We start from the raw sequence: 14,706 nt of genomic DNA on the forward strand, positions 1-14,706 counted from the left end.
TGCTCGCCCAAACCTTCAGTAGTATATATAAAATTGTTCCTATGAAAGGGCTGTGAAATAACAATTGTTATAATTTGTTGAAATATTTTTAAATTTGTATTTTAAACTTCGATGTATCGATGTTAAATTTCCATAATCGTAATGTATCGTTGATTTTTAATCATCGATGGTTGGTAATTCCGATGCTTTCCAAGCCCTAATAGCTTCTTTGTTTCAGCCTCGATAAAAAGTCGATAGACCGAGCGATAGGCTAACGGCTATGGTCTTAGCATTGTTTTTTCTTTATGTTTAAGATTGTCGAATCTCGATTTACTTCAGAAGAATCTCGAAAACAGAGGAAATTCTAGAAAAATTTTAAACAATTGACGGTTTTAATTAAAAAAAATTTAAACAAAAAATATTACGTAGAGATTTTTAGCAGTTCCTACATTTTTCCCGCAATCTGAAACAGCCAGATCTGACGGAAAAAAAGCGTATCTTGCAGTACTGTCTCGGCTTTGAAACAAAACAAATTTTAAAGCCGACGAGACAACACATGCAGAGTTCGGTTTCGGTTAAGCAATAAAGTAGCTGTTGGCAATATTTTTTTATTGTTGTTGATTTAAACAAAAACAAATTGAGTATTGCCGGTAGAACCGCCAACGCCAATAATAGAAGCGCGTATTAAGCTGTGTGGCAAAAGTGAGACCATATTTTTTTCGAATTCATAATTTTGTTAAAGTGTATTAAAAGAAAAAAGAAGCCGTGCTTCTCTTCGTGTGCCAAAGCAAGGGAGAAGAAGAGAGCATTCAAAAAGTAACCAAAACCCAATAATAAGATACAAATAGAAAAATAACAAAACAATTATCTAGCGCAGTAGCGTGTAAGAGAATTAAATAGAAAAAAGTAGCTGCCATTAATATATAAAAGTCACCGCCAACGCCACCCAAAAGAAAGTGTCGTCGCCGTCGACCCCCCCGTTAGGCCCCGCAAACAAAGTAAGCAAATAAACCCACCACCAACACAGCAACAGCAGCGCTCAAGACAGAGCAGCAGCAGCGCAGTTTTTCGCATAACAAAAACAATAAGAGAGCGGCAAAACGGCGACAGCGTACGTTGTGGCGATAAAGTGAAATTAACTTTTATAATTTATTAATAATAATAGCCAATATAACAGTAAGCGGAAAACGTCAACGAAAACAACAAAATAGCACCATCAGCAGCAGCAGCAGCAGCAGTAGAAGCAGCGCCAACGACAAAATAATAATAACAACAGCAACAATATCAAAATGGCAACACTAAACAAATTTACAAAAACCTTATCCAATGATGAAAAGACCGAGATAAAAGAGAAATTCACAGAGGTATGTATAGTGTACAATGTTAACGTAGACTTAACTGTTAAATCGATAGGAGGTGGGGTGGGTGTGCTTTACATTTGCATCTGCAATTGAGGATACAATTTTCTTTTCCACTAAGTTTTTAAATAAAATGCCAATTGCATGAATCATGTGCCGTTAACCGGTACATGTGGGCGTCAGCGCTGACTGCAGCAGCAGCGACGACGACAATGGCCTTCAACAACCCCCCATGAAGAAGAGATACAGACGGTGAAGGAGAGAGAGAGAGCAACACATATAGCAGTTAACGGTAATGTCCCAACCAGCATAAGTGCATATTTATACATACAAACATGTGTGTGTGTGTGTATAAATATGCATGTGTAGGAGGGGGCATCACATCAGCAGTGCATGGGGGAAAACAAGTTCCCTTGGGTGGTGGCCACGCTTTGGCAGACAGTCGCTCTCTGCCTTGGTGAACTGCAAAAACGCAGTAGCAGCAACGCATGCGCGAGCGTCGCTGCCGCTATTCCAAGTTCAATGTCTATAGTATAGACGCACACACACACACACGCACACAAGCGCGTTTGTACTTTTGTGAGTAATCAAAGTATAGACAACGCATGCCTCTTTCACTTTACTTGGAATTTCATATGAATTTCGCGAAAATAATATTTTGTATACAATACACACATGCAAACGTGTACCCACAGTTTAGCATGTATGACAAAACACAACGGCGTTTACATGCGACACAGCGACAAAGCTAAGAAGGCAAACAGAAAAACCAGTTTCTGCTTAAAATAAAAACACACACACACACAGAGACAAACAGTAGAGAGCAGTATGCATGGAGCCCCCACACACACGCGAGCGCACACACACAGACATACGCTTGGAGCAGCGCAGAGACAGTGAGCGTGAAAAACAACGACTCAGCAGAACCCCAGACCCAGACCCCAGCCTCAAGTCGCTGTCAAAGATCGTGGCAACGGCGCAATGTCGACGCTGACGTTGACGTTAACGTTTTGGTCATGCTGCCTGGTTCAAAGGGGCGGCAGCAGTGATTTTTTTTCTCTTTTCATTTAACAAACGTATTTAATTATATTACAAATGTATGTACTTATGCATGTCTGTATGTAGATTTGCTACTATTTTTTAACTGCTGTAACTGTAATTGACTTTAGCTTGAAAGTTTCTACGCCCTCACAGGCAGACACGGACACAGACCCATACAATCGCCTACGCGTCTCTGCTGAAGCAGCAGCGTCGGCAGCGCACGCGCGTCGCGTTAATCAAAGCACAATGCTGTATTATTATTATTTTTTTTGAAGCGCGCGCTCATTAATCAGACTGCTTGGCAAACCAAATGATTAAAAGGATAAAAGAGAGAGAGAGAGAGATAAATGATTGCATATGTGTACATATGCAATTGCAATTGACACTCTGATTGTCACATAAGAGCTGCTCTTGTTATTTGTTGTTGTTTCTTTTTATTTAATCAACTTTGCATTAGTCATGCGGCAGCGCCTTGAACTTACATTTGATTTTGCAGCGCGTTAAATGCCAATCAGAGGAAACAAAAAGCAAAAAAAAAGACAATAAAATAAATAGAGTTGCCACACTTTGCACACAAAGCATTGCGTTTGTTTGTCTTTTGAGGTCGCGTGGGAGTGTCAGTGTTAATTGCCGCAAATGTCTGTCAAGAGAGTGAGATATGTAAATACACATACATATATGTACATATCTATGTATGTATATGGATTATCTACTATTGCATGTCTTGGGCTGGAGATAGTGATAGAGAGAGAGAGAGCGAGTGAGAGGGGGTAGCTGTAGCTTAAGCATATAATTCATTGCTTTTAGGTTTATTTGGTCTTTGTAGCAGGGCATGTTATTGTTGTTATTTCTTTTTGCTTTATTTTTTTATGATTGCTGCTGCGCTCATTCACACAACAATATTGTTGTTGCTTTAGCTGCGCTTGGCTTTTATCAAGTGCACTCTTTAAGTGCGCGCAGCCCCAAGCCCAAAGAGCGACAGGCAGAGGCAGAGGCAGCGGGGCGTAGGCTACTTATGCACTTAGGCTGCATGCACGCGTGTGTGTGTGTGTGTGTGTGCTTGTGTTTTTGTTTGCCTGTTCTGACTTTTTAATGCACATGCCAAACATTTTCGAGTCGTGCGCACAGTGTGTCAACAACAACTGAATTTATGCATACCGCAAACTTGTTTTCTTTTATAAATAGTAGTGTTATTTTGCTGCTATAGCTGCAAAGATAGATTGCTTGATTAGAGAGTGGACGAGCGAGGCACGAAGGTCGTAAATTCAAATGATGATGACATCAGTGCGCAATGTGCAGCTAATGAAAATTAATGCCAGTTAAAAAAAAAAAGCTGCATTGCCGCATTAGTTATAAATGCACGTATTAGTTGCATTTGCATTTTTGCATGTAATCAACATAACTGTTTGGGCCCACTGTGCGTGCGTGCGGGCGCGCGCCTTTCAAGCAGTGAAAGTGATTTTAATGCGTTTTATGCTTGGCGATTGCAGCTGCGTAAATACAAATGTGTGTATGCATGCATGCATGTGTGTGTGTGTGTGTGAATTTCCAGACACTTGTCGTTTGTCCTTATGCAAAAGTTTTGTGCTTTTTGGTATTTTCTTTTTGCGACGCTTTCATTGCAGAGTTGCTTGAACTGCATTTACCAGTTACCTTTTGGGCATTATTCGCAAATACAAACAAGTGCCAGTTTTTAAGCGATTTACTGCCTCATTAACAATATTTACCAAAAGCGGACTGTAACTGTTCATTGGAGCTTGAGAGCAAGCAAGAAAAAAAACAAGAGAATGAAATAAGACCTTTTGCTTGCTTTGCTAATTAACATACCTTTTGAGCTGTATGCTAAGTGTTTTTTATTGTTTTTGTTGTAATGCGCAGTTGTAGTTGTAGTTTTGGCTCCACTGTGCGCGCGCGCGCTGACTCATGCTCCCCAGTCATAGTGTTATTTATCCTTATGACTAATGCTCGTATTATGTTTCATGCTTTTTCGCATTTGTTTGCGCCCACGCCCAACTGGCGACCGTTCGCTGCTCATTGCTCACTGCTCGGTGGGGTCTGGTCACTGACTTAAGTCTATGCGGCGGATATGTGTCACTACTGATTATACAATTCACTTAGGCCATACATATCTACCCATACATACATAAGCGAGTGCACTAAGCACAACTCAATTTCTTGTTGTTGGTTGCCAATATATTAACATACAAATTTATTACAAGGCAAAGAGACAGCGACAAAAGTCGCAAAGTCAAATTTTATGTATGTACGTGCTACAAATTTCAATTGAGAGACTTACACGATAACGAGCACAGAGAGAAGTCGACTTGGATGACAACACACTTTGGGGCATGCAACAAAATGCAGTTTGTGTTATTTAAACAAATCAATTTATTTAAATTGAAAAACATAAGAAAGCGTATTTGTGATTAATTTCAGATTCTGGGTGAGTGTAAAAGGGTTTTTTGGGGACGAAATAGTACAAAATAAAATAAAAGCGATATGTCCTGGGTATAGGAGCAGCTGCATACCAAGTTTGGTTGCTCTAGCTCTTATAGTTGCTGAGAAACACGCGCTCATACAGACGGACGGACAGACGGACATGGCTATATAGACTCAGTTTGTCTTGCTGATCACGCCTCCTTGTCCCTGTTACATACATTTGTCAAAGTGTATCAAAATGAATATCAATATGCTGCTATTTTAATTAATTAGATATACATGAAATTTGAATTTCAATAAATTTAACACCAAAGTGTATGCACAATTTGAGCTTGCCTTCAATACATTGCGCATGTCGTGACAGCAAACAACTGTAAAAAAAAAGCATAAGAACAAGACATGGGCACATAATCAAATAGCTTGTGTAGCATTATTAATTTTTCTTCTTTTTTTTGTTCAATTGATTTCCTTTGCCTATTTACGATCTTTTGATTGTATGTATATTTTTTTTTGTAACTGCCAGGTAAACGTTCATGCCTTATGCATATGTAGATATTTATAGATACATAGATACAACTACAGCTACAGTTACTAGTTATAGATACTTGCGTACTTGTTGAATTGATTGACAATTTTTTGTTTACAACAGCAGCTTTGTTGACTCATTGCAGCGCTCATTTATCATATGCATGTGTGTGTGTGTGTGTGTGTGTGTTGATTGTTGATGTAATGCCACCTTTGTTGACGAGGTCAGGCAACAGCTTCAACTGCATTCGATTTTAGGCAAACATTGTTAACATTGTCAACACAGTTGAGTTCGAAGCTGTTTTTTTTTTTTTTTGTGTGTGCTCCACTTCCATCTTAGACAATTGTTACTACTAAAAGGTTCGTGCCTGGCATGGGCAATTGCTATTGTTGTTGTTTATTTTTTTTTTGGATTAATCAACTGGTTGCAGGCCACGTAACCGGTTCAACGAAAGCGAAACAAAATAAGTATCTTTAGAGTAGCAAACAGACAACAATGTTTGAGATATATATATATATATATTTTGTATGCTGCTGACGTTTTATTTTGTCGCTTTTAAGCCCTTTTGCTGCTTACGTCAGCGCATTGCACCGTTATGTGTAACAATTAAACAAATATGGCAACAGACTGACTACCAAGCTTTGTTTTGCTTTTAGCAGCTAATAGCCATAAATTGAGTTTTAAAGACAACAAAAGCTTCAACATTAAGAACAACAACAAAAACAATGTAATCATAATTACGTTTTGTATTTAATGTCGTATTGTTTGTTGAACTTTTTGTTGAAAAAATATCTGTGAACTTGCGCAGCGTTTAGCCTGATCTTGATTCTTAGCCAAGCTTTAACTAATATATTCTAGCATTGTTTAACATAAAAATTGAAATTATTTTTGCGCTACTAAACTTTAAAACTTCACAGCTTATTAGATTTGTGTTGTTCACTTTACAGAAACATTTGATTGAATGCATTTTATTGTTGAGGCAACTAATGTTCAATTAGTTTGTTAGCTAAGCAACAATTGACTAAGTGATAGTAACTCAGCTGGCTGTCTGCGTTTATAAATCAGCAATAAATAAATATACATGTTTTATTATTATGTTGTTAACACAGCTGTGTTTAGTCATCGCTGTAACTAAACTGGAATAAAGGCCAAAATTATGCCATGACTAAGACATAAAACTGTATTAACAACAAGTGGACATTACTAAGCGCCTTTCAGTTAGTAAGTAAATATTGCTTATCAGCGTTTATAAAGTGAGAGACTGGCACTAAAAGAATAAAAAAAAAACGAATTTCTTATCTATAACTGTAGCTGGCAAAAGTGGTATTAAATTTATGTTTAACAAGACATAACTTGGCAAACAGCAATTGGCACATAATTCTTTTTGGGCTGATATAATGGCTATTAAAAAAACAATTACGTTTAAATGTCATGTCACTCTCTCTAACGCGCGCTCTCTCTCTCTCTCTCTCTTTGTGAACTGATTGTGTTGCGCTCGCTCTTGTCTTTTGCTCTCTTATGCATTTCCTATAACTCAATTTCAAGTTGATGATGACATTACTACTGACTGATGAGCATATATATATAAATATATATATGTATATGTAACTTGAGAGTTACGCAAGTATGCATGGCATACAATTGAATGAATTTTGTTGTGTAAGCAGTTTCAGTATAACGCTTTTAAACGATTACCCATATTACTAAAATGCTAATTTAGTGCAATATATTTAACCTATAGCTATGCCCAAATGAACTTTATGTAGAGATATGAACTGCAGACTGCCTAATTGTTTTTCGAAATAAACTTTACTACGATTTATCAATTAAAACAATTGCAATTTATTTTTAAGCTGTTGATCTTTTTCTTAAAACTTAAGACAAGATAACAGATCATAACTAGCTGCTAAATTGACAGTCTTCAAACGTTCATATTCATATCATATACATATACTACATAATATATGACGCGACTTGAACTTGATGTGGGGCAAGGTGTCTCGATCGTTATTGTTGCTGTTCTAACTGTTAACGGCGCTTTGCTTGACTGAATTGACTTGAAGGGGGTCTGGCCTTATCACAAGCAAATGACCGAAATAAACGAAGAAAAAAAAAGTACCCAACGCTTAGCAATTCGCTCATATGACTGCGCAAACATTATGAAATGGGAATATTTAATATTTACTACACAGCTAATACAGCTGGATTAGATTAGCAAAGGGCTCCCTCCCCTTTATATATGTATAATTCCAAAATATGATTCCCTTTGCTCTTCAATATTAAACAAACGCGCGCGCTCTCTTTCGCTCTTTTTCACTTGCTCGCTCAGCTTTGATTGGTTCTTATCAGAACTTTGCATGCTGGTTCGATTTGTTTGCAAGAGCGCAACTGTTACTGTAACTGTTGTTGTTGTTGTTGTTTTCTGTTTTTCGTTGCTGATAAAAAGGCAAAAGGCATAAATAGTGTGCCTTGCAGCAATTACTCTATCAGTTGTAGTGTAGCTCGCCCAAGTTACGGTAATCCTGCTCTCTCTCGCTCTCTGCCATTGGCAAAGTTTATCTAACACTGCTGCGTGTATTTACCTGTGTGTGTGTGCGCCGTGCTCTCTTGCTCTCGCTCTCTCTCTCTCTCTTTGCACACACAAACGCATTTGGGCTAACGGTAAATGGCAAGCATTGAAATTTCTGCGTTCAGTTTGTTCTTGTCGATCGATCGCGCGTGCTTTAGTTGCTGCAGCTAAAATCGAAATAAATCGAAATCTAAATCCTAAGCCTGTGTGCGTTTGCGTGCGTGTTTGTGTTGTTTCAATTTTTGTTTTCGCATCTTTTTGTTCAAGTGGCTGCTGATCCTAGCAAACAACAATAATAAAATTAAAAATGGCCGATATACTCAACATTGAGCAACATGAAAACATTGAGGAGTTTAAACAAAACTTGGAGGAGATGCTGCCTAATGTAAGCGCTGCTGACGTCACAACTTTCATATTTTTTCCTTTTTCATTACTCATAAATAACGACTCACGTAATCAAAAGCAAAGTTGTCGGCGCACTTTATGATTCTCTTTCAAATCGATAACACAGATACGTTATTTTTTTTAGTAAATTGTAAATGTATGGGTTGGCTTCGGTAGCTACAGTGAAGCAGCTGCCCTTGTATTTGAGCCTGCTGCTGACCAGCGCTAATCATTTCCGTTTATGTGTCAGCTGGACAGTTAGGAACAAATGTAACCTGTGACTTATCAAACAAATTTTCCAAGGCGTCATCGCTTGGCTCAGTCCATAAAAATACATTAGCATGCTATATGCATATATACTTAGCTTTATGTGTGCTTTTATTTTCGATTTTGTTGCCATTTTGTTGCCTTTATCTTATCGCCGCAACTGGCGAACGATACACACAGTGCCCCCAACATCATCAGCATTGAACAAACGCTGCAAATTCCATACACGTTATTCCCCATATAATCATATATACTCGCTATTAATTATATATGTATGTGTGTGTGGGTGTATTCACTTGATGAGAATTTCACACCATGGAACACGCAAAGTGTTTGTTAATGTCGAAGCCAGCAATTCATATAACTTTATGGATATAATTGCATATTTGTTTTAATTTTTTACAACTAACAGATAAACTAAGCTAATGATTTGCATTGTAGGCAAAATATTAGCTAATTTCATTTAAAAACCATGCATAACTCTATTCTAATCCTAATAATCAGCATTATTGTACTTTAAATAGAATATATAATAATAATGCATTCTTAAATATTTGAAGAAATTTCTCAAACCGCAATTATAATTCAAAGAATTTCAAATTTATAATTGTTATGAAAGGTATTTATTTTTATTATATTACTGACTACATCAATCAACAAGGCAAAGTTTATAAACATTACACTTTGGCAAAAATGATTTACCTGTGGCATTGCAGCATTGATCGATTGCTAGCTAACGGGGTCAGAGAGCAGTGTTGGGGACAAAAAGTTGGCCGAGTGATAAGCATGAAGCAGATGCCAACAGCTGATAAATCAACGGGGTGATAAGGGGGCTGAAATAAAATGCGCTACGTATGAATTGCTGGGAATTGAATTGCCGTGGAATTTGTTTATCGTATAAAATAAACATTCGAGTGCTTGTACTTGAAATTTGAATATTTTGAACTTGAATGGGCAGCAGCGATTGATCATGGGGAGAGATCATGAGTCAGCGCGCTAGAAAACTTACGTAACATTGATGAGTAATCTATGAATCTTAGTCATAGCTAAAACTTACACTATATCTCTCTTTGTTTTGTTGATCTCGCTTGCAGTTGGATGCCAACAAGGATGGCTTCATTGATCTGCACGAGCTGAAGGATGCACTCAATCAGGTGGGCTTCAAGCTGGCCGGCTATCAGGTGCGCGAGATGATTGATGAGTTCAAGAGCAAACAGCGTACCGCACATCAGGGCAAACTGAACTTGGAGGAGTTTGAAACACTGTGCTTGGACCTCAAGTCCAAGGATGTGGCCAGCACATTCAAAACGGTTGTCTCCAAAAAGGAGAATCTGGAAACGTTGGGCGGCATGTCGAGCATATCCTCGGAGGGCACCACACACTCGGTGCGTCTCGAGGAGCAGCTGGCCTTCTCCGACTGGATCAACTCGAATCTGGGCCATGACAAGGATCTGCAGCACTTGCTGCCCATCGATCCAGAGGGCAAACGCCTCTATCTATCCATCAAGGATGGCATTTTGCTCTGCAAGATCATCAATCACTCCTGCCCCGACACCATCGATGAGCGCGCCATTAACAAGAAGAACCTAACGGTCTATCGTGAATTCGAAAATCTTACGCTGGCCCTCGTCAGCTCCCAGGCCATTGGCTGCAACATTGTCAATATCGATGCCCACGATCTGGCCAAGGGCAAGCCCCATTTGGTATTGGGTCTGCTATGGCAGATCATACGCATCGGTCTCTTCAGTCACATCACCCTGGACAGCTGTCCCGGCCTGGCCGGTCTGCTGTTCGACAACGAGCGCCTGGAGGATCTGATGAAGATGTCGCCGGAGGCCATTTTGCTGCGCTGGGTGAATCATCATCTGGAGCGTGCGGGCATCTCGCGTCGCTGCACCAACTTCCAGTCGGACATTGTCGACTCCGAGATCTACTCGCATCTGCTCAAGCAGATTGCCGGCAACGAGGCTGACGTCAATCTGGACGCCCTACGCGAATCCGACTTGCAACAGCGTGCCGAGATTATGTTGCAACAGGCGGCCAAACTCAATTGCCGCAGCTTCCTGACACCCCAGGATGTGGTCAATGGTGTCTACAAGCTGAACTTGGCGTTCGTTGCCAATCTGTTCAACAATCATCCCGGTCTGGACAAGCCCGAGCAGATTGAAGGACTCGAGTCCATTGAGGAGACGCGCGAAGAGAAAAGTGAGTGCTCAACAAGCAAATTAAATAAAAGTCTTAACATTTTGTTCAATAACTTTAGCTTATCGCAACTGGATGAACTCCATGGGCGTGGCACCGCACGTCAACTGGCTGTACTCTGATCTGGCCGATGGTCTGGTCATCTTCCAGCTGTTCGATGTCATCAAGCCCGGCATTGTTAACTGGAGTCGTGTGCACAAGCGTTTCACGCCCTTGCGCAAGTTCATGGAGAAGTTGGAGAATTGCAATTACGCCGTCGATTTGGGCAAACAGCTCAAGTTCTCGCTGGTCGGCATTGCTGGGCAGGACTTGAACGATGGCAATGCTACGCTTACCTTGGGTAACAAATGACTTAATAACTCATTAGCTCGTTTGCTGACCCATTTTTGTTTTTGTAGCGCTCATCTGGCAGCTAATGAGAGCTTACACATTGTCCATACTCTCGCGTCTGGCCAACACCGGCAATCCCATTATTGAAAAGGAAATTGTGCAGTGGGTGAACACGCGTCTCTCCGATGCGGGCAAGCAGTCGCAGCTGCGCAACTTCAACGATCATGCCATAGCGGATGGCAAGATTGTTATTGATCTGATTGATGCCATCAAGGAGGGCAGCATTAACTACGAGCTGGTGCGCACCAGCGGCACTGAGGAGGTGCGTCTCTGCTTAGCATTTGATTTATCAATGAATTGTTTACTAATTTTTATACTTTAGGATAATCTGGCCAATGCCAAATATGCCATATCGATGGCGCGCAAGATTGGCGCCCGCGTCTACGCCTTGCCCGAGGACATTACCGAGGTCAAGCCCAAAATGGTCATGACTGTCTTTGCCTGCATGATGGCCTTGGATTATGTGCCCAACATGGACAGTGTGGATCAGAATAATCACAATAACAGCAATTGAAAAGCGCCATCTACCAGCAGCAGCCGCAGTAGCAGCTGCAAACAACAAAAGACACACACACTAATACACATACATAAGCTCTATATGTATGTGTGCTAAACAACAATAGCCTGCGACCTGCGAAATTTTGTTTTGCAACGTTTTTTTTTTAACCACACACACACACACACACTTTTTTAATTGTATTATTTTTTTGCTATTGTAATTAAGCCTAAACATAAAGCGAACACAACATTTTTATGTGTTTGTCAAATTGTGCATAATTAATTATTTTTTAACGAAAAAACATTAATTGTATAATTAGTTGAACCTTATTTTATAAATAAAGGTTGGCCTTTAAAGCTATTCTTTAGTTTTCCTTTTGCTTCTTCGCTTTAAACTGTTCTATGTGCAACAAAAACAACAACGACAACAACAACAATTTGTGTAATAAACTAACAGTACTTTGTAATATATTTATATACAAACATACAATATATATCTATACATAACTACTATATACATTAGATTGGGGGAAAATGTGCGCCACTCTTATTTTGTATATCAACTTTATAGGGAAGCCAGCGATTCAAATATTTCTCTTGGCAACGAACATAAATGAATTTAATTGGGAATTGCAATACTGAATAACTGTACAAAAAAATGCAACTATTTTTCCCCCAACCTATTATACATACATCTATTTTTGCATCGAAAGTTGGAAACAAAGTATATTGTTTATTTTTTTTTTTTTTTAATTTGTTTATGTTTATCTGCGTGCTTCACTTATACATAATAAACAAATGCGTCTCGCCTTAGAGTGGGACAGCAACAGGCACCCACGAATTAAAAAGAGAACGCAACAGCCACAGAAATTCTTTAGTGCAATGATTAGAGGCGAGAGCATACAAACTAAAATACATTTAATTCAAGAATTAAGCAAAATTATAAGCGTAAATTAACAATAAAGTGATATACAAAACAAAAAGCAACAAGTGTATTTTTTATTTGCAGAGAAAGAAAATGTTATTTATGCTATAAATTGCGTTTATGATATGAACACCGATAAGACTTCTAGGAAAACTTTGCCTTTATGGCCTCACACGCATCCGATCCAAAGACCACTGCCCCGCCTTACCATGCCCCTAATCGCGTAATCAGCTGATTGCGCTGATAAGTTCTCTCCTCCTCACGTGGACTGCGATTGATAATAAAAAAGAAATCAAGCAATCACATTGACATGTATAGCTGGCAATTAGTTGCCCAACTATTGATGATCCAATACAGATAGCGGAGCTTAAAATAAAATCGAAACTTAGCCTCTTTTATAACTGAATGGAATTGCAATAAATAATAAATAAATTGAACTAAGCATTAGTTTGGGTGCTGCGGTTTTCTTAAAATATACAATACAATTAACTAACAATATTGCGATTAGAATTTGGGGCTTATTTTATATATTACATACAAATTGCTAGAGATGACGTCCAAGAGATTTTCAAATATTTCAACGATATATGACGAAATTCTATGGCTTGCACTGCTTTAATTTTAATTTTTATTAGTTCTTAATCGTTTGCTGACAGTCTGTTGCTTTTCAAGAATTTATTGGGCTATAGCTGATCTAAATTCCAATAATATAACAGTGTCGAAAGGAAAGGTAAGTACTTAGGCTATATGAAATGTGTGGTAAGATTCAGATTCAAACTCCTTGAGCTGTGACAATTTCAGGTCAGTGAACTGAACTGATCTGATTTACAAATCTAAAAATTCCTAGCATGCTTACAGGCGCAAACAACATCTGTTTGTATTACAAACTTTGTAAATATGCTAAGCTGCTTCAATTTGTTGCGTATACAATTTATTCAAGTTTGATTTAAGCCTATTGACAATTACTTATATATTGGAACTAAAAGAAGAAAAAAAAACAAATTACAAACTTAGCACGCTATGAACAACTTGGTTTGGTAGATCAATTCTTAGGCAAGATGCTTGTTGTTGTTGTTGCCAGCGGCCTGCGCAGCTTTTTGGCCCATTTGCGACGTGGCGCTGCTGTAGACGATGGCGCCAACGTGGTTGTAGTTGTCGTTGTCGTTGAGCTGGGACTGCTGCCACTAGCATAGCTATAGCTAATGGTGCGCTTATAGATGCGCTGCTCGCGCTCATGCTCCGTCTGCTGCGACTCGCGTGGCTTGTGCGACTTGCGCTGCTCAGCGGCCGCATCATAGCAGCGACGCAGCTGCTGCCCGCCATTGTCCTGGCAATCATAGCAGACGCTGCCCGCCTGCACTCGACGCACACATTGGCTGCCAGCCTCGCGTTGTGGCCGCTCGCCGTGCTGCTGCTCATCGCTCTGCTCAGGCTCGTGCTCCAGCTCGGGCTGTTGGCGATAGCGCTTGTATTTGCTGCCCATGCCATAGGCATACTTCTCTGGCTGTGTTTCCATTGAGTAGCTGCAGCTTTCGGACACTTCGTTGTTGCGTGGCTCGCGGCAAATTTGACAAAGCTGCCCATGGCGACGCACGCTGCGGCAGCGCTGCTTTTGCTTTGGCGTCTTTTGCTGCTGCTGCTTCTGTTGCACATTGCTGGCCTCGGCTTGCGTCTCCAGACTGCCATCGTAGCCATCGTCATCGTCCTGCTGCGGTGTGCGATCAAAGTACTCACGCACAAACTGCTCGTAGTTGCGCTCATAATCCTCGCCAGACTGTGGCTCAGCCTCAGTCTCAGCCGACTGCGCTGAAATATCCTCATCATTTACATCTGTCTCTGCTTCATCAGGCTCGTACTCAGCTTCTGCTTCAGCATCATCCACATCGACATCTGCCTCATAGTCCAGCTTGGCCTGCGCTGTAGCCAGCGGTGCTGACAGTGGCTTGGCTAACGCCTCCGCTGGCTGCATTTCAGTTAGCGTCAGCGCATCCAGACGCTGCAGCAGCTTGCCAGGCGCCAGGGCCTCCCAGTAGTTAACACTCTGATCGTAGCCGCTGGCAGCGCCAAGCAGCAACAACAACAGCAGCAGCAACATTTTGAACGCAAGTGTAGCTCAACCCCGACTATT

General features: G+C 40.2%; 2 protein-coding genes across 3 annotated transcripts; one reads left to right on the forward strand and one right to left on the reverse strand.

The window, feature by feature from the left end:
• The first annotated feature begins 525 nt into the window (after window positions 1–525).
• Window positions 526–11,721, forward strand: LOC108605261 (plastin-1). Of its 2 annotated transcripts, none has more exons than XM_017994888.1 (5): window positions 526–1,343; window positions 9,658–10,768; window positions 10,827–11,105; window positions 11,164–11,417; window positions 11,478–11,721. In XM_017994888.1, the coding sequence occupies exons 1-5, from the start codon at window positions 1,269–1,271 to the stop codon at window positions 11,667–11,669; spliced, it is 1,911 nt and encodes a 636-aa protein (XP_017850377.1). In that variant the 5' UTR covers window positions 526–1,268; the 3' UTR covers window positions 11,670–11,721. The 2 variants fall into 2 exon arrangements, with proteins under 2 accessions (XP_017850377.1, XP_017850376.1); XM_017994887.1 differs by lacking the exon at window positions 526–1,343 and adding an exon at window positions 7,850–8,297.
• A 1,793-nt stretch (window positions 11,722–13,514) lies between these two features.
• Window positions 13,515–14,685, reverse strand: LOC108605280 (RNA polymerase II degradation factor 1). Its single transcript, XM_017994928.1, has one exon. It carries the CDS (start codon window positions 14,671–14,673, stop codon window positions 13,621–13,623), a length of 1,053 nt encoding a protein of 350 aa, XP_017850417.1. The 5' UTR covers window positions 14,674–14,685; the 3' UTR covers window positions 13,515–13,620.
• Window positions 14,686–14,706: the final 21 nt, after the last annotated feature.

The sequence above is a fragment of the Drosophila busckii genome, chromosome X (assembly GCF_011750605.1).
Source record: "Drosophila busckii strain San Diego stock center, stock number 13000-0081.31 chromosome X, ASM1175060v1, whole genome shotgun sequence".
In the NCBI taxonomy this organism is placed as follows: Eukaryota; Metazoa; Arthropoda; class Insecta; order Diptera; family Drosophilidae; genus Drosophila; species Drosophila busckii.

What these genes read in the sequence shown, in the direction of transcription:
- LOC108605261 (XM_017994887.1), top strand. Translation starts at nt 8,220, where the DNA reads ATGGCCGATATACTCAACATTGAGCAACATGAAAACATTGAGGAGTTT. An exon ending in GGAGACGCGCGAAGAGAAAA is followed by an intron (nt 10,769 to 10,826) that starts GTGAGTGCTCAA and finishes CAATAACTTTAG; the next exon opens with CTTATCGCAACTGGATGAAC. An exon ending in CAATGCTACGCTTACCTTGG is followed by an intron (nt 11,106 to 11,163) that starts GTAACAAATGAC and finishes TTGTTTTTGTAG; the next exon opens with CGCTCATCTGGCAGCTAATG.
- LOC108605280 (XM_017994928.1), bottom strand. Translation starts at nt 14,673, where the DNA reads ATGTTGCTGCTGCTGTTGTTGTTGCTGCTTGGCGCTGCCAGCGGCTAC.